This window comes from Cupressus sempervirens, chromosome 4, assembly GCF_028749045.1.
Source record: "Cupressus sempervirens isolate cs-2001-9-10 chromosome 4, ASM2874904v1, whole genome shotgun sequence".
NCBI classification, from domain to species: Eukaryota; Viridiplantae; Streptophyta; class Pinopsida; order Cupressales; family Cupressaceae; genus Cupressus; species Cupressus sempervirens.
In genome coordinates, this window is record NC_143121.1 from 288,371,633 (window position 1) to 288,392,799 (window position 21,167).

General features: G+C 38.1%; 1 protein-coding gene across 1 annotated transcript in view; it reads left to right on the forward strand.

Moving 5' to 3' along the window:
- LOC149561135 (uncharacterized protein At2g24330-like) overlaps positions 1-21,167 on the forward strand; it is a 77,125-nt gene that overhangs the window by 25,424 nt on the left and 30,534 nt on the right. The window contains exon 2 of the mRNA XM_089824982.1: positions 20,173-20,440. Coding sequence (XP_089681108.1) covers positions 20,177-20,440 — 264 coding nt within the window. The 5' untranslated portion in view covers positions 20,173-20,176. The remainder of the gene's footprint in view (positions 1-20,172; positions 20,441-21,167) is intronic.

The window sequence follows — 21,167 nt, forward strand, 5'->3', positions numbered from 1 at the left end:
ACTGAATGTACTTACTTCCAATCTGTCTGAACTGGGGCGCCTTGCCGTTTTCTGCCTGAACTGAAATTTAACTTCTAAAGGGGAGCTTGGGGTAACGTCCAACTTCCTCGAAAAAACCAAACTCGAAGGATTTTTTCCTCAGAGTTCTAACCAGTCACATTAAAGCAACCAGGATATGTCAATGTATTGGGTTCATAAATTCTTATGTGTGTAAATCCCAAGGCAAGGTCTCTTATTTATAACCTCGAAGTGAGGGAAAGAACGTTGGAATAAGAGATGTGGGATAAAACAACAATTTCGTCCTGTAGTCACTTAAGTCACTTTATAATGTAAATGACTTTATAAACATAAAGTAACTTTATCCAAGCACTTTTAATATAATAAATGATGTACTTAAGATAAAATTTCCTGTGTGACTGGTAAGCATCCTGACTGTTGATGCCATTAATCTATCTGGATGTGGAGATAGATTAACCGGACGCCATAACACTAGTGCAGAGAAGGGGACATGACAGTCCTCCCTTCTTGGGATTGCTTGCCCTCAAGAAATCTCAATGCTGGCTGCTGCAAAATAGACTCACCTTCCCAAGTGACGTCCTCATATGGTAAGTCTTTCTGACGAACTAGATATTCTCTGTCAGTCTTGTTTCGCAGCTTCCTTTCCCTGGTCTCAATCACCTCATCCGACACCAAAACAAACTTACCCTCCTCATCAAGTGGAGGCAAACCCTTTGAAGGAACAATCTGCTGGTCAATGGCCTTCTTGAGGCATGAGATATGAAATACGTTATGGATTTGGCTGTCACTCGGAAAATCCAACTCGTAAGCAACCTTTCCCACCCTCCTGGTGATGCAATAAGATACGTAAAATCTGAGACTTTTCTTCAAAGAGCTCTATCTATATGGTTGTAGACGAACAAAAACCCTGTCACCCAATTTGAAACTCCGCTTAGTACGATGCCTGGTGAATATTATCCCTAAGAGCTCTGAGGATGTCTTATTGATCCAAAATCCAATCTTTGACCAATGGCGCCATGCTGTCCTGTAAAGCTAAATCAATGAAAGAGAGAGGCTTGCAAGCATAAAGAGCGCGGAAAGGAGTCATCCGAATAGACATATGATATGTGGAGTTATAGCAATACTCCCCCAAATACAGCCACTTAACCCATGCTCTCTGTTGACCTGCAATGTAATTTCACAAGTACCCTTCCACTCATTTATTTACCATTTTAATTTGACCATTCGTTTGCAGGTGATAGCTAATACTGGGAGTTAACTCTGTACTTGTCAATCTAAAAATCTCCTGCCAAAAGGCGTTGAGAAAGCTGTTGTCCCTGGCACTCACAATAGTCCTAGGTAATCCATGGAGACGAAAAACCTCTCGAAAGAACAACTCGGCCACCTGAGAGGCTGACCAATTTGCGGTGATAGCAAAAAAGTGTGCGAACTTAGTCAATCTGTCTACCACAAAAATGCAATCTCTGCCCTGGACCCTAGGCAATCCTGTGATAAAATCCATGGAGATACTTTCCCACCTCTGAGCTGGAATAGGGAGAGGCTGAAGTAAACCTGCAGGAAAGCCTTGTTCTGACTTGTTCTGTTGACAAGTCTGGCATTTTCTAATATGCTGCAATACATCATCCTTTAGCCCCTTCCACGAGAATCTCTCCCTAATCTTCCTGTAGGTTTTGAAAAAACCTAGGTGCCCTGCTGATGGTGTATCATGTATGGTGTACATAATATCCCCGTTTAGTTTAAATTTGGGTACTAGGTAGATTCTATTTTTGTAATATATAATATCATTCATTACCTTGTACCGGTCATCCTGAAGTATACCATCCATAATCTGACACGTGTGCACATTTTTAGAATACTCTACTAACAACTGGGACCTCCAATCCGCTGAAATCTCGAAAATGGTGCAACACTCTAGCACTGGGGGTCTTCGGGAAAGTGCATCAGCAACTATATTATTTTTCCCTTTGACATACTTAATGTCAAAATCGTATGCTTAGACCTTGCTGACCTATTTCTGTTGTCTTTCGTTCAATTCATTCTGTTCTAGGAAGTAACGTAAACTGTTATGATCGGTCTTCACTGTAAATTTAATTCCCACCAAGTATTGTCTAAACTTGGCTAAGGCATGCATTATGGCTAGCATCTCCTTGTCATAAGTAGAATATAGTAATTTGCTGCACCTAAGTTTCTTGCTTTCAAAAGCTATAGGATGACGATCCTGCATTAGAACTGCCTTGATTTTGCTTTCCGAAGCATCACACTCCAAAACAAAGGGTCTAGAAAAATCAGAAGTGCTAGTATTGGACATGTACTCATCACCTGTTTCAGTCTATCAAAGGTTGCCTTTGAATCCTTTGTCCATCTAAATGCCCCTTTCCGTGTCAGATCGGTAAGGGGTGCTACTTCTTGGGAAAAACCTTTGGCGAATCGCCGGTAATAGGAACAAAGGCCAAGGAAACTCCACAACTCAGATACATCTCTCGGTGGGGGCCAATGCAGGATTGCTTGTATCTTTTCCTGATGCACCTTAACTCCCTTGGCACCAATCACATGATCCAAATAGAGAATCTTAGTTAACCTAAATTCGCACTTACTCTTTTGCGAATAAAAAGTGTTCTTCCATGAGGCTAAGGATCTCATCTGAGTGCTGCAAATGTTCTTCTCACATCTTGCTAAAGATTATTATGTCATCAAAGAAAACCAACACACTCTTCCGTAGCTATTTTTTGAAGATATGGTTCATGCATGACTGGAAAGTGGTTGGTGCGTTAGTGAGCCCAAATGGCATCACCAAAAACTTGTCGTGTCCGTAGTGGCATCTGAAAGTTGTCGTATGCACATCCTCTTCTCGGACTTGTATCTGATGGTATCCTGATCGAAGATCTATCTTCGAGAAATAAACAACCCCATGAAGCTCATCTAATGCGGGGAATTGGATACTTGTTTTTAATGCTTCTCTTATTTAGGGTGCAGTAATCTATATACATCCGAAGGGTGTTGTCCTTCTTCTTAAGCAACACCATTGAAGAGACAAAGGGGCTGGCACTGGGTCTGATATGTCCCATATCTAGAAGTTCTTTGATCATCTTCTCTATCTCTTCCTTGTAATGCCTGGGGTGACGATAAGGAGTGGTAATGACGGGTTTAGCGCCCTCTTCTAGCTCAATGATATGCTCAAACCCTCTATTTGGTGGAATACTTGGGGGTAAATCCTCAAATACCCTCTTGTGCTTGTCTAGGACCGTCTGAATGTCACAATGGTATTGCTGTCCTGTATCCTGTGTCTCCTTGGAAGAGATGAAACACTGTGTCGCCCATTCGATATCATTGTGCCTCAAAATGGCTTCCATCCTGTGAGTTGTTATTAACGTGGGTCCACTATCTGGTATGGCTTTAAGGACTACCAATCGATCACCCTGTGAGAACTCCAACTACATGGTCTCGTGATTAAATGTGTACCTGCGGAGAGTCCTTAACCATTGTTCACCCAGAATGGCATCCAATTCATCCAAATCAACAACATAAAAATCAGTCTCTAAAAGATAATCATCAAACTGTATTTGAAGACTAGATACTTTCTCTATGCAACTCAAAACCTCACCACCAGCGATGTTCACTTCTCAATTGTCTGCAATCCTCCCTTAGATACCATTTGCGTGCTAATGAAATTATGGAATGCTTCTGTATCCAAAAGAAAAACAATGTGCTGTCCCCTAACCACACCCTTTACTCTGAAAGGATGACATGTCGGATCACCAGAAAGAGTGGCTATAACAAGAAGCTGTTCTGTAGTGGCCTTCTTTTTATCTTTAAGGGGTTGCTCTTCAACTTCTTCCTCCTTGCTGTCCTCAACATCATTACCTTCCTATTGCTCTCCTTCATCCTTGGAAATAACCTCTACATGGTGAATCTTGCCTTTACCAAGGCATTTGTGATCGGGTGTCCAAGGTTCCCTGCAAGTGAAGCACAATTTCTTCCGCCTTAGTTCATTACGTGTCTCAAAATCCAATCTGGGAGGATTTAGTTTTTGCTGGTTTTTGTTCCCTTGGGTCGATGTAGACCCTCTATAGGGTTTCTTCGGAGGTTGCAATTGTGATGAAGGTGAATCCAAATAATGGGCGATTTTAATCGTGTCATCCAAGGTGTTCGGTTTAAGTACCTTAACCAAAACCCTAAATCTGTCTTGTAACCCCTCTGTAAATAACATCACCTTGTGCTTCTCTGACATATCTGGCACCATTAGTGATATATGCTGAAACTCATCAATGAACTTATCCAAAGACCCACTCTGTCTTGACTGAGCCAAATCGTTGTAATAAACTTCAATATCTTTCCTATCAAAGCAAGTAATCAGCTTGGAGTTGAAAATCTCGTATGAAGTTATGAGGCCATGATATTGGGTGACTAATCCGTGATGCCACCAATCATACGCTGCTTCCTCAAGGTGCATTGTTGCAAATTTGATGGCTTCCGGTTCTGCCACGGGTTTAAGTGTCAAATAGGTATCAAGCTTGTGAATCCAAGCTCTAGCAGATGTCTACTGTTGCCATCAAAAGTGGGGAAGTTAACTTGTTCATAGCATGTTTTAGGTCCCGGTTTGGTGCCCTTGGCCTCCCATCCTGTTGCTGTCTATCAGCCTTCCTTTTCTGATTTAGGTACTGGACAAAGGTCAAATTTTGTTTAATAGGGTCCGAAAACAAATTCCATTCATCAAACATTGCCATAACATTGTCTGTTAGTAAATTTGGTGCTGCTGGTGGTACTACTTCTTTTGCATTAAACACTGGCATTAAAGGCCTGTCAGTGTTACGTGTGGGATCTCTAATAGCTCAGGGAGATCTAGCTACACTACCACCTCCACTGTGATGGCTCGGTGCTCTTTTATGGGCCGGGGCCAACTGTTGCATAGTACTTGCTAGTTGCTGAAGAGCATTAACAATGTTGTTCTGTCCATCCCTGATAGCCTGCAAGGTTTCCCAAACTTCCCTGTCCTGTTCAGTTTCAAGATGTGCCATTTGGATGTTTTTTTACTTGTTCTACCTATCCTGGATTATCAACCTGTTTAGTAATATCAGTTTTTTCACCTGTTCCAAATATTACTTCCTCATCTAATGGAAAACTATCTTCAATTTCAATGTGATCTAAAGAACCTGCTTGTTCTGGTTGTAGATGACCGAACTTATATTGTCTTTTACTCATTCCTGACTGTCATTTTGGAAAAACACAGTCTGCAAAAATTCTGTTATTTCCCATAAGATGGTAGGTCTTGTGGCTCTGATACCACTGTAAAGATCTCTACTAGTTTTGATTAGTGAGTTCAGGTCCGTACTTTAGGGTATATTGTCAAATAGTTGTCATGAATTCACAATCCTTCAGCATTATTCACCTTGTACTTATCATATTATTGTATTACTGAGACAATGGCTATGAAATGATAATAGAACCACAACCAATCGGAATTATATTAAAATCAAAACTTAATAATCATGACCATACATTCATAACAGCACATGAATGAGACTTAAAACTATGCATAGAAAACAAGATGAAAAAACCTTTCGTATTAGCAATATTCAGTATGAATAATGCAAGGGAGGTATATGATGGACAGACTCGTAACAATGGAGAATACCACTGCAGGAGTTTGTGGATGTGCCAAGCACTTAGCCTGACACACTACTTGGTACCCAACCAATTTGCTGACTGTCATTGTGTTCTTCAATCACCCGTATTGTGGGAAGTTGTCGGCTCAACCCATGGAGGGAGTGAAAGCCAATGCTGCTGCCAACTGTGACTCCTGTGAAAACACCTAGGTTCCCTTTTGAGTTCACTGTCTGTTGTTGTTCATGAATTCCGCTTGTGTCACGTGTATACAGTTCTTAAGACCTTCCCAGCCCGCAGTTAAATCTTGTTATTCACGCTTTAAGGAGACCCGTATGGTAACGTTTTCTATGAATATACCTTGCAACGTGAGTCGGAAGATTGCCAACGTTTTTAGAGGCTCCAACAACAGTCTGCAATCGTAAGACCACATGGAGATTATGCATTCAATTGGAAACCAACCGTACCCTCTGTTTTCTGTTGTTAAATTTGATATATTCCTCTTAGCCGACTATCCACTATCCACTGTTCATATCCACAATAGACCAGATAAAACTATTATATTTCATGTAAAAATTGAATGTACTTACTTCCAATTTGTCTGAATTGGGGCACCTTGCTGTTTTCTGCTTGAACTGAAATTTAACTTCTAAAGAGGAGCTTGGGGTAATGTCCAACTTCCTCGTAAAAACCAAACTCAAGGGATTTCATCCGTAGAGTTCTAACCAGTCACATTAAAGCAACCAGGATATGTCAATATATTGGGTTCATAAATTCTTGTGTGTGTAAATCCCAAGGCAAGGTCTCTTATTTATAACCTCAAAGTGAGGGAAAGAACGTTGGAATAAGAGATGTGGGATAAAACAACAATTTAGTCCTGTAGTCATTTAAGTCACTTTATAAAGTAAATGACTTTATAAACATAAAGTAACTTTATCCAAGCACTTTTAATATAATGAATGATGTACTTAAGATAAAATTTCCTGTGTGACTGGTAAGCATCCTAATTGTTGATGCCGTTAATCTATCCGGATGTGGAGATAGATTAACCTGGTGCCATAACACTAGTGCGGAGAAGGGGACATGACAAGAGAACATAGGGGCGAACTGTGGAGAACCCCAACTTCATCCACTGCATACAGTTCCAAACCAAACACAGTTGGAATCATGCCCAACCCACACATATTCATCTGATAAATATCGGCAATTGCCACCATGGTTCATCCACAAGAGGCATTAGCTGAAAACAGCCCTGTAAAAGAAATAGTCACACACATAAGGGAGCAGAGTAACAGCCCCAAGAACACTAATGTAGTAAGCCCCTACCAACCACCAATTCCACCAACAGTCACAACTAGCAGGTCCATAAAACAGTTTAGATAGGGCCAATGCCATACTAGCTTTCCAAACTAGGTGAAGGAACCCCTGCGTAGTCAAAGAAGCATTCACAGAAATACCCACAACAACACAAAGACTTGCCAATCCACAAAAAAACTGCTTGCACCTGAAGGAAGAATCAGGCATAAAAAGAACCAAAGAGTTCTCAGAATAAGACAATAGGCAACATGAAGATGACAGTGGCAATTAACGCACATCCGAACTGAAACACGTTCACAGCAAAGGACATCCACAAAACAGATCCAGTGCAGATCTGAAGCAAAAGGGTCGAAACCCCTTCATCCACGCCCAGTCATACGAAAAGGTCTAAGTTATCGATTCTGGTTTTGATTCTGATGCTGGTGCGGGGTGCTAATGCGTGCATGTGTGGATTTTGGATGTGTTTGGGTGCATCCATACATAAGTATATATATTTAAAATAAATAAATAAATATATATGTACACACACACACACACACACACATATATATATGTAAAGTTGTCAACTATAATTTATGACAATGTATGCAAAGAAATACAAGAAATATCAAATATACAAAACTAAACCATTCATTGAGTCATCATCATAATCAAATTGAAATAATAGTAATCAAAACATCAAGATTCCAATGCAATTTGAATTACAAAATCGAAACATAGTTCATGGTTCAATGTTGATCAATCAAAAGTCAAGGCTCAAAATTCACAAATCACATTCAGTCATTCAGAATCATAAGGATTCTCAAAAAATCCACATTCTCATCATCTCCTCTTGTTGCAACACTTGCAAATTCATTTGAACCATGCATGGTTCCAATTGTGCTAGATGCACGTGCTATGATGTTATCAACATCATCATCCATCCTCACAGTAAGATCCTGAAGTGTGGCATCCAAGTTTGCAGATTTAGGGGCTACATCCCAAAGCTTGGTTGACCCTTGTATCCATCCTCCTTACGTGACAAAAGACGCAAGTTGGTATGTATATAACCCAAGTCCTCAGCTTTCTTTGAGCCCAACCGGTTGCGCTTCACTGAATGGATATAGCAGTATGTACTCCAATTCCATTCAGTAGAAGAAGAACTTGCAGCGTGAATAGTGTTCATAAAAATTTAAAAATTTAAAATTTAAAATACAAATGAAAAGAAAACTAGAGAATGTTAAACACTTAAGTGTAGAATACAATTGCTAAATAAATAAATAAATAAAAACTTACTTGTGAGAGGATCTTGATTGCAAGAGGTTGTAGATGCTTGAATGGCTGACCATAGATGTACCACCATGTGATAGCTCCCATGTCATTTTGGTCCTTTATTGCATTTGGAGTAAGTTTTGATTCGGAAGCAAATAAGGCAAATTTTTGCCTCACCTTTTTGTGTATTTGATCATTTGGGAAGAGTCTTGCAAATGCAGTGTAGCACCTAGTAGCAACTTCTTTCTATCTGGCATAGCAAGTATTTCCTGGCTATAGTACTTTGGAGATAAGGCATATGCAAGGAGGTGCAATGGGGTGGTCATCCTCTCCCAACGGTGATGAATGATATACTCCACCTTTTTGCACAAGGCTCCACATTTTGTGGGGTTAGTCTCATGTGCTTGTATGGAAAGCTTTACCTTTTCTACCATGGTGTCCATGCCATCGTATACATCCCCCAAGCAAGGTGCATCTGTATTGGCAAAGCGTAGCATAGTCATGATAGGCTCAGTGAAATCCAATACAAATGGCACACAAGCCCAACAATGCTCATCCAAGATCATACCCGTGACCTTCAAGGCTCTCTTTGAATTTGAAGCCTTCCATATAGCCCATTGGTTACAAATAACCATTTGGCCCAATGCTGATTTCACCTTGAGGAGTCGTTTCATAACAACAGTATGAGATGCAAATCTAGTCTTAGTTACCTATAAGCAAGTTGACAATATGACATCAAATATAAAACGAAGTTATAAACAAGAAATTTGATATTGAACATGAGGGAAGTTTTCCAAGATGTCCTAATTGGTTGAAGAGCTTTGTCTATAGAAATCTTTTCTTTTTGCAAAAAAGTAGTACACACCTTTTCATACTTGGGGCTAATGTAATCAGTTGGTTCTCTAAGGATGGTTGCAACCATTTCCTTCCAATATAGTGATCTTACCAAATTGAAAGGAAGCCCATTGGCATAAAGGCAACGTGCAATTGCTTCATCAACTATCTCTATTGCCTCCATTTTGAATGCTTGATCCAATGGACCTCTTTTGTAGGTAATAACTTCTACTTCATCATCCTCCTTTCCCACTTCCAAGAATGGATGTTTGGAGGATGTAACATGATCAGTGGGTACATTCAGTTTGCTTTTTGTAGATGAAGGTTTGTACAAACTTTTTTTTGATTTTCTCACTAAATGATCAGCAACCTCTTGTTCTTTTATGAATGTGGCTAACTGTGCATCGCTCAACCTTTTTCCATCTTTACTTCCTTTGCACAATGCTATTCCTTTACTAGTAGGGCCAATAGAATGAACTTTGACTCGAGAATATGAGCTGTATATTGAATCTCCAAATATATGACCCACCTCCACAAACCTGTGATGATCTTGTGGTGTATCTCTTTAATGGAGATGCCACATCAATATTGAAGTTATCACTTCGTTCTTGCCCTACCATTGAACTTTAACTATCAGTAGTGGCCATTCTTGCACAATAGAAACTATGAATCTAATAAGAAAATAGAAAAAAATAACTTAGAAATGTTTAAAAAATCTTACTCCATTTCTTTACAAAAAAAAAAAGAAAAAAAACTTGAAAAATTTCTTCTAAAAACTTGAAAAATTATGAAGAACTAAAAAAATCACTAAAAAAACTCATGAAATGGAGTGAATGCTTACCTTAGATGCTTATTTGTCCTTTGTAGAAGCTTAATAGACACCCTACGAATGATCCTCTTCAAAACTAATGACCTTGCTTTTAGAATTCCACAATGGAGACCAAATGAGAAGAGAACCCAATTGAAAACAAAATGGGAAAAGTGGGCAATGAATGGCATCTTTTAGGGCCGTTTTAGGGTTGTGAGGCAAATAGAAGGAAAAAAACAATAAAAAATTATTTAGAGCACATGTTTTTTAAGTCACTTAAGTGACTGGATGCTGGAAATAGTTAGATGCTCGCGGGATGCGCCGGGATGCTCTCCAGAGCACCCCACGGCATCTGCATGAGACAATGCAACTGCCTGGCAACATCCACCACACCTCCTCCTGCATCCACACACTAATACGCATCTGCATCTGCATCCGCACCCTCCTCTTGGGCTGACGCATCGGGAACTTAGCAAAAGATGGAAACCAACCATGGAACTTGAGCAGGTAAAGCCACAGCAACCATGCTAGCCCAGGGCTACCCAGAACTGGCCACACCATGGACAATGTTGGGAATATGCATAGACGCAGCTACATGGATGAATCAATCCCAAACCAGTCACATCCACAAAAAAATTGACACAAGGGCATGGCAAGGGCATCGAGGGCCTCCATTCCGTCCAAATCCCCACAAATCCAATGGGACCTTCATCAGTATCATCGACTTCATCCCCCTCTTCTGCATCAAGATTTGAGAATCTACCTTGGCTACTCTTCCCACTTGCCATTTTTCTGGAAGCAATATAGTGTGTAATATATTTATCATGCATTTGTAATGCCATTTGCTTTGAACATAGCAAGTTTGGATTGTTTATTTGTATCTTCCAATGCAATGTATAAGCTCTGAAATGATAAAAGGACAGTGCAATCAAAATATATCAGCAAGTACTTTTAGTGAATTGGCAAGCTACCTCGAGTGGCAGAGACTTCTCAAAAAATGTTTTTTTATTTTACCTGGATGTGTGTTACATTCACCTTTTTTGGAGCCATTTTAAACTCTTCCCATGAAATAATAAGTTACACCAATTCTTTGTTTCATAAAGCTGCTCCTTTTCAGACTTATCAGTGATGGGTCTTCTTTTAATATATGTAAGTTAGTCTCAGACATTCTAATTGTTCCTTTTCTATCTTACTAAAAATTAGAATATTATCAAGTTAAACAATCACAGACTTACCAGGATGAGATTTAAGCTTCTCATTCATCAATCTCAGGAAGGTACTAGGTGCATTTGTTCATCTGAATGGCATGATCAGCCACTCGTACACCTGTTGTTTGTTTTGAAAGCTGTTTCCAATTCATCACTCTCTTTGATCCAAATCTAATGGCACGTGCGTTTCAGATCAATTTCTGTGGAGCATCTTGCTACATTAAGAAAATCCATTAAATCGTCCATATCTGAGGTAGAGGAAATCGATACTTTATTGTGATCTTATAGACGTCCACCATCTCCATCTTTCTCTGTTCCTAGCAATACTAGTAAAACACAAGCACTCAAGCTTTCTTTGATTAAAACTTTGTTTAGGAGTTCTCGAGCTTGTCTTTGTACCTCATTCTCCACAGGTGTCATTTTATATGCTGTGTTATTCAATAAGCTTGCTCCAAGCATCAAATTTATCCATTGACTGATGCTTCTAATAGGTGGTAGTTCTTTTGGCATCTCATGTGGCACAGTGTCAACATGTTCTTCAATCAATTTTTGCACTTCTAAAGGAATTTCTTTTTCCAGGCTTGCTGTTTTTACTTCTGCAGGTTTTGAAATAAATGTAAAACACATTCTCTTCTTTTATATCATTTGATTTTTTTTTTCTAGCAGTCGAGCATGCCTTTGAACTGCTGTCCACTTCTTCTCTTCCATCCTTCATTAAATTTTTTATGAACTCTTTCCCATCCTTGATGACAACATGATCATTCTTTTTGCCTTAATGAATAGCTCTTCTCTCACATTGTCAAGGTCTTCCAAGCAAAATGTGCCAAGTATCCATAGCCATAACGTCACACACTATTTCATCTTTATATTCTACTATATGAAATTCAACTAAACATTGCTCTGTTTCTAGAAGTTGATGTCCCTTGTCTAGCCAAAATACTTTGTACGGTCTTGGGTGTAAGATTCTTTTGAGCTTTAGTTTCTTCACCTTTTCACTGGATGCTAGGCCTCCCACTGTTGTTTAAAACTTTGCGACACTTATCCTTGTACTTGCATAGTGTACAAAAGAGATTCTTTCATTGTGCTGGTTCATGTTCTTTGTTTTTTGATATCAACAATATCCTCTTCATGTGAGAGCCTCGTGTTTTGGTTGTTCTGCTTCATGTTTCAGATTCTTCATCGGCTTCATTAATATGATCTTTTCCATTTTCTTGTGGTTCTTGAAGACATATATAAGGCCTAAAGTCTTTTTCATCACATCGGTAACAATTGAAACTTCCTCTTCTTCTTCTGAAGCTCTCGTTTACTCTAAAGACATTCCCTTTACCTTTTCTGACTTATAAATTTGGCTTTGGGAAGTAGTAGATTGCTTTTCATTAGCATGCTGTCCTTAATCTTCACCAAACTTTCCTCTTTCTATAATTGATCTTCTGATTCTCCTGAAAATGTTTTGTTGCTTCTTTGCAATGTTCCCAATGGAGGCCTCGGCAATTATTTGACTACTGAGTTATCTAAAAAAAGTGGGTAAAATGGATGCACATCGCTGGCCTAGGATGGTGGTTGATAAGGAGCTAGACTGTCGAAAGAGGACGTGGAAGAAACAAAATAACAAATGGCCCAACAAATGGAACATTGACTACCAAGAATGCTTGGAAACCAACTTAGAAATAAAAAAATGGGTGGCAGAAAAAATCAGGTCTGCCATGTGGACAAAGCAAATGGGTAGAAAAAAGGCCTACTATTTCAAAGAATTTAACCTTGCATGCGAACATGGTGACAAAGAGTATTTAGGAGCCGAGATAAAAGGAAATTTTAATCGCCCAATTGAGGTTTGGATCACATTGTTTGAGGAGCGAAACTAGCATATGGAAGGTTCCTAAAGAAGAGTGGGAGGACAAAATTTGTAGGTTTTGCAATGAAGGGGTGGTAGAAATAGAATGGCATTATGTGAAAGAATGCATTGCATACGAGGATATGCGAAGCCAATACAAGGACACTTTATAGGTGAACATCATAAAAGAGCTTTTCGAAGAGTCAAGACTTCACAAGGGGGCCATCTTACTTATGCTGATCCACAATAGAACGGACAAACTAGAGAAGTTTTAACAGATCGATTAATGAGTTCTCTTTTGGTTGTGGATGTCATTAAAAATCTTTCATTTCATTTCAATCTTTTCTTCAGCTCTCAAGGCACACTGGCAGGTGTCTTGTACTGATCTCACCTGAATTTTGTAAAGCTCAATTTTTATGGAAATAAGTTCCTTGATATCTTTCTACTTTTTCCTAAGTGTCTTTGAGATGACTAGGCCTGTTGTTAAGCCTGTAAAATTCTTCAGTGAATGCTTGCATTCCCATTTCCTTTTGATTTAGATTTTGCAATTGTTTCAACAAATTCATATGATAATCAACAAGTAGAAAATTTGATTCTAACTTTGTAACCATTTGATCTTGTATCTCGATCTTTTACCTTTTCAATCCATTTGAACATGTTCCCGTTGACATGAATTTTGTTCCACTACAACATGTAGAGTCAAATACTTAATGTTTCAAGGAGAAACACCAAACACTCAATCCTCTTTTGATATAAGGTCATCTCTCATGCTAAGCTTGCAAAGTAAGATCATGAAATGACTTCAAGGTTCCTTCTTGATCGTGGACTACACTTAGTTTTATGATGTGATATGTTGGTTATTATAAAGGGACTTACACTATTCATTCAATGGATATCAACTCTTGCACTTCGAAAGAGTTGGCTTTACAATGTGTGATGAAAATATAGTTCAACTTTTCAACTTCAACTCCAACTTAGACTTCTAACCTCTATTTCTACTTCTACTTCAATTTTAGATGTAAGGATCATGGATAAACTTGGATTCTATTAGATGCAATCTCGCTAGTGATTCCACCCACCTAGTGCGAGCTTCTAAGGAACACTAATGGTTTTCACATCAATATCTCCTCTTCAATCCCATCAAATGGATGCAAACTAAAGATTGAATATCAACTGTAGTTAAGTACTTTCAATCATCGGCTTACCACACAAGGCACTTTTACCATCAACATGAGGCTAATGGCCTGGATTTGTCAAGTCATTCAAGTGAACATCCACAATGACTTCCATCCAACTAAACTACTTCGAACAACATGAAACAAAATCCTAAACTAAGTGAGGAAATATGGATCACCATGCATGAATACAAACTTGATCACAACAATTCACCATGCAAGACACACCAATGAAAAGTAGAGCAAATTTGGTATTATATAAGCAATTTTCTCCAATAAAGTCCTCCTTTACAAATGAGATGTGCGGGGTTTATTTAGGAGCCTCAATTACAATGAATTGCCAAGATTGATTTGAAATCAAGGGCCAAGATTAATCCACATAAGCCCTATTTAGGGTTTCATAACCACTTGCTACAAATATTAAATGCTCAACGAATTACAATTAAGCACAACCTTGTGGGCCAATGAAAAAATACATTGACCCCTTCGACCAATGAAAATACCAATGAAAATATTTAAATCCATAACAACTGGATAAGGATGAATGACACGCAGATCCATGAGAAGATAACCCGTTGTAGACAATGTCACCTTATCACTTTGAGAAATGCATTCCTTATCTTGCAAGGCAAAATGCCACTTGTAAATAATTATCAAATTTTAAATAATTGTTGCAATAAGCCTTAGAAAATTATAAAAAACTTACCATTTTAATTTAAATAATTTAATTGGGTAATGCAAATTTGATTGGAAAATATTTAATTATTACCATTTATGATTTATTTTCCATTGATTCAATTTTCCATTTATTAAATGCGATGCCATTTGGATAATTTCAATGCAACAATGGATAAATTAATTAATTCATTTACAATCAGTTCATATTTTGCAAAATCGAGGTAAATTTAAATCTCATCTCAATTTAAAACCCATTTTTATTTCATTTATTTTATTTTATTTCTAATTTTCATCATTTTCTCTCATTTTTAATTTAAAAAAAATAAATTTTCAAATTTTTAGTAAAAAAAAGGGTCTTACCTCAATTTCGAAATTAATTTCTTTATAAATATTTAATCCAAGGCATTTTAATCATCCATGCTCATACATTATTTTCAAAGGTTGCTTTGCCTCGGATATTGGACCCAATGCCATATATAAATAAGGCCACACATTTACAACAAACTTCTAGGTTCAACTTCCATTTCGAGGTTTAAAGATCATTGCTCCGAGATGAGACAAAATTAACATAGGTAGAAATTAAGTTCTATCTCAAGTTGAGATAACTTTTACTTGGGTAGTGAAACACGTCTTGGCCAGCTGAGACAACTTTTACCTGGGTAGCATAACACATCTTGGTCAAGCTGAGACAACATCTCCTTGGGTAGTGAAACATGTCTTGACCAAGTTGAGAGAACTTTTACTTGGGTAGCGAAACACATCTTGGGTCAAGCTAAGACGACATTTACTTGGGTAGCAAAACATGTCTCAACCAAGCTGAGACAACATTTACTTGGGTAGCGAAACACGTCTCGGCCAAGCTTAGATAACATTTACTTGGGTAGTGAAACACGTCTTGGTCAAGCTTAGACAGCATTTACTTGGGTAGTGAAACACGTCTCAGCCAAGCTGAGACACCATTTCCTTGGGTAGCAAATATGTCTCGGCTCAAGATGAGTTTTATACTTAGCCGGATTTGACTCTTCTTTAAGCATCACTCCCAATTTTGTTCCATCTCCTAGACTTAGCCAAATTCCCATTTCAATTAAACAAAAACCTATTCTCTTCAAAATTAAGCCACTGCCAAAACTTTATAACCCCAGTTCTACTACAACAGCCTAAGCAGAAAAACAAAAGAAGGGGTCCCCGTTTGCAATGGTGTGATGGTGAGAAAACCTCACAACAGTTCCCACCAAGGGAAATGTGACCTTTTGACTTTTGTGACTGCTAAGATCACCCTGTGTGGGTCCTTGGTTGATTCAAACTTAGTATTACTCCATCTTCGAAATCCAAACTATTAACACTTCTACATCAAAATTTCTTCTGTATTCTAAATCTTCATTCATAGTTGATTTCCAATTAGAGGCGTGGCTCTTATGAAAGGTACATTTATATAATATCATCCTTGTTTGTTTGGTTAGTCAGCCATCTCTTCATCTTCATTTAATTGTCAATTGTCACACTCCCCTTGTGCTAGAAAGTGGCTGATTTTCAGAGACAATAAAACTCCTCCTTGGACTGTGGCAAATTCAGCTAAATATGTGCTGATAATTCATCGATCTAGCTACCAAAGTGTGGAAAAAAAAGGTAACAGGCAAGGCCTTATTCTCTTGTTCGATGGTACTTTTAAATCAATTCCTAGAGTTTTTGGAAATGGAAGTGTTATCACCTTCAATGGTAGAACAATCCTGAAATTTGCTTTGGGTTTTGGAAATACTACAAGTAATATTACGCTGGCTCAGGCCTTAAGCATTTCCTTTTATTGGCTAAAGAAGTAGAACTTGAGGTTTAAACTTTGAACAGTTTGTGGAGATTATGAAATAGTAATTGATGTTAACTTTTCCACCGCCCTTTTCTTGTTGAGATTTGTACACATTCACATAATTCAGTTCTTGTGTATTGAATCATTTCATATTGAAAGGAATAGAAATAGTACATGTGATAAAATGGCTAGCATTGCAACAATTCTGAATGCAGAGAAATTTTTAGACACTGGCATCACGTAAATGGCAATCTGAGTGCAGTTGTTCACTGAATTTGTCCTAAAGAATTATCGTTCTATAGCATTGTTACATATGAAGGCCGTGGATCAAAGATTACATTGCTATCAATCCAAGAGTTTGGTTTCGCAAATATTTTGATTCTGGCTGAATGTATATGTGATGGATAATACGCTTGTCTCCAGCTTTGTAATTGTTTATTTTCTTTTGCTATCATGAGATTATATGAAATTGTGGTGGGTAGATTCAGAGATCCTGAGGGATTCTTAGTTCCGATGCATAGCACCATTGGGGTTAAACAAGGTTGCCCTCTCTCCCCCACTTTGTTTGATTTGTATATTGACGAGTTTGAGGACTTCTTTGAAGTCCTCGCTCCCAAGTGATGGTTGCTACTTACACCAGGTTTTGATCTCCATTCTTCTTTTTCCGGATGATGTGGTTTTTCTTGCTTCATCTCTAGAGAGTTTACAGAGGCTTCTTGATGGTTTGGCTTCCTTTTGTGATCAGCGATAGCTTGTGGTTAACCTGGGTAAGACTCGGGTTATGTTTTTTAATTGCTTAAAGACTTCTCATCTTCACTTCTTTTTTCAGGGATAGGAGATTGAGATAACTTCTTATATATATCTAGGAGTGAAGTTTTCTGGACCCCGCTTCAGTCTTGCGGCCATATTTGATCTGATTTGGTTCCTTCATCGCCTTTGTGATTTGCGGATTTGGTTGAAGAACGCGATAGATACTCCTACCCGACGTATTGTTCTTCTATTGCTACTGCGAGTTCTGATACTAGCTCTCGAGTTGGTTGCTTGTATGCACATGCATCCTCTCTTCTGAGCTCGATTGGGATTGATATTGACAGTCTCCCTCCTTATTAGTTATCGCTGAATGCCCCTGCTCATCTCCTTCCCTCATGGCAGGAGTTAAATGAGCATGTCAAACTGGATAACTACAGACAATACATTATCACCACCTGGACTAACCCTCCTTCTGGCTTAAGTCCAAAGATGGCCTTCTATGCTGAGCACTTTCTGGAGATCAGTGATGGGATTATTGTTCGTCGTAGTTACCTATCTCGAAGGTGGTGTCATGCCTTGCGTACCTCTTTGGGGTTCTTCAGAGTTGGTTCTCACTGTCTTCGGGCTTAGACCGACTATCATATTGATAGCGGAGAACGAATCTGTACGCTGTGTACCTTAGCAGAGGTCGAGACAGAGACACTTTATTTTCCGTTGCCCTAACTTTTATGAGATCAGAGGGAGATTTTATTGTCTGTTTCGGGACTATTTTTCTCTTTCAGCCTTATTCAGTTATAGTGACCAGCAGTGTCTCGCGCTCTATCTTCAGGAGGCCACCCTGTTCCGTGATAGTACTTTACAGTCACTACTTCCTTGCCAACATACCTCTGATCAGCTCATTACTGCCTTTTTCTCACCCTTATCTCCTTTATGTGGTGTGAAAAGACCGTCTAATTCTACCAGGTCTACTGGTCATTCCAGGTCTGTCAGACCTCGCAGCGGTTTCTTACGTCAGCAACAGTCCTCCATGAGCTCACAGAGATAGATCAGGGCTTCTGTCTACTCGCAGTCTTATCCTTTTGTGACTGATTTCTTTTTGCCAAGGAAGGACTCCTAGTTTTTGTCTTGGCCTTTCTCTATGCCTCTCTCTTTCTCTTCTTGTTTATTGTTGTTCGCTTTTCTCAGACACCGCTTGGTGCTCCTACTGTTGTCAGCTGTCTTGTTGTAAACTTTCAATCCCATAGACCTTTTGTGGTCTTTTGTTGAATATCAATATTATTATCTTATCATATCTGCCTTTTAGCTGCTGTGTGTTTTGTCTTGCTAATAAATTACCTGTTAATATTTAAAAAGTAAAAACTAAGATGCAACATATATATATATATATATATATATATATATATATATATATATCCACACACACACATATACACTATATACACCGTATGACCAAACCTAGTTTTACTGATCCCTGGGGAAAAAAACTGCAGTACTTGTGAACTTGAACCCACACTTGCAACTTAGAAAAAAATACTGAAATATTCATATAGTCAGTTATATCACACTGATTCCATTATCTCAAGCCATATAATTTAATAAAAGGAAAAAGGTTGCTTGTCCATCTAATGCTTATTTATTACAACTTGAGTGGGGGTGTTGGGAAAGTAGACTTTGATGGGTTCAAAGGGCAGTCTGCCATTTGTGAGGTCCAAGGTAGCACCCCTGGCATATTCCTTTTTGTGGTACATGGTAGGGTCAACGGGCAGAGCTCCTGGCACCAAGCTCAAATTAATGGCCCAAAGGTCATGTGTCCCTTTATAACATGTGCCAATTTTCATAATTTGATTGCTTTTAATTTTGAACCAACGCTCAATACTCGATGCAATATTGTCAAGAGTAGAAGGCACAAGAGTATAAATGAGAAAATGAGGAAAATGGTCTGTTCACTGTTCAACCCATGGCTGCACATTTTTGCCACTAGACAAGTTTCTGGTTTTGGTCCTTCGATGATCTGATTATTTGCAAGATCCTATGCAAACACCCAACTACAAGTTTCAATTAAGTTACTTTCTGGGCTGCCCTAACCCATAAGTGGGCAAGTTGCTGATCTTTGAAACTATGATGGCACTAGTATAAGTATCATAACTTTTAACATCCAATCAAATGTAAATCCTCTATATGCACTAACTCAATACAGAATGACTGAGTATGCATTTGCAGAATTATTAATATATGATGATTTGAAGAACAATGTGTCTCCTAAACGGTGATGTAAGCCTAATTATCGACTTAACTGAAGAGAAATGTCTAAATGGAAAAATAGATAAAGTCCAAACATAATCTGATCCAACACTTGTTTGGCCGAATAATTGTGGAAACACATCAACTTTTCTCTTAGAGCTGCAGCTACTTTCATTCTGATAATATATTAACAAAAGCAGATGTCTTTTGTTTATAATGTGCCACCAATGTAATTGTGGGAAATTGTAACATGCAAGTCAGTGCTGTTCTAAGCTGCATGCATCTCGGTCAGTTTTGTGTAGTATTCACTCTGTTTCACTGTATTTCAATCCTTATGCTTATTGACTGTTTCTAACAATCACTGTTATAGTCTTTCTGTAATTAAATGTGTTTATTTGATTTGTTAATTTTTCAAGTTGAACTGGAAAATAATTAGCCTCTCCTCCAAATTCAGGAAAATATTAGGTTGTTTCTCTGCAGGTGTCAATTTCAATTTTGAATATGTCTTATGAATCTGGCATATCTATACTGTATCCATTAAATGGCACGTAATGTTTAATGACCCGGGGATGGATTTTATCAAAAATTTGCATGTTCTGTTGTGGAAGGATAGTTCAAATAAAACTAGGTGCTGATTTCAAAGCGTGATGCATTTACAGAATAATGGCAACAGTTAAGACAGAGAATGTTGTTTCCAATGATGCAAATCCATCGGTTGTTGCAAGCGATACAGCTTCAAAACCTCGGCGGAGAAGTATTTTTTCACGTTTGTGGAATGGAATTTTTAGAGGCGGAAAAGAAGATTTTGAGAAAAAGCTAGAATACCTTTCCAAAGAAGAGGCTTCTGTTCATGCCAAATCAAAACGCCGTGCTCAAAACTGGCGGAAGATTGCTCGCATGCTTATAATTTATTCTGTCATCTTAGAGGTGTGTATACAAATCTGAAAGATAAATCTAGTTATTTATTGATCAACAATGTATTGATCATTTTTGTAAATCACTTTCAAACATCACTATTTTTCATAAATATTTTACAAAGTTTTTCACTAGTTTTTTTAGTTTGGAATGTAACAACACCTAGTACGCAAATTTAATAGTCTGCAAATTAACATAATAAAAGATCAACCCAGAAATCACAGTTTGATAGTTTATTCACCAATCAGATATAATGGTTATAGTATAGTACAGAAAGACCAAATTAATGACCTGTACAGGTTGCTATTTTGTAGTGATCTATTAATTGGTGATAGCACCTTTTCCTATCCTTGAACCGCTTCAAAATATGTTTGAAATTTGCCCTTAATATACCTTGACCAGCTGCTGGTTAAAGGATATCTTAATTCAAATTGAAATTTATCAATTTTGCAGAGGTGATTTTTGTATGCATTTTAAAAATTTGCGAGTTGTTGCCCTCCAATTGCCGATCTAGATGGGTTTTTATCTTCCTTGCTTGGTCTCTCTAAATTACCTTTTTCTTCCAATGCACAACTCTTTACATGCCTATTGAAGTTTTTAATATCAATCTTTAATTATAACTAGTAATATTATTTAATTCTTGCTGAAATCACATTTTTTTTGTATAGATGATGTACTGAGCGTATTGCTAACCGCTTCATTTACTTGGTACTTCAAGTCATTTTCTTCAAAGCTCTTG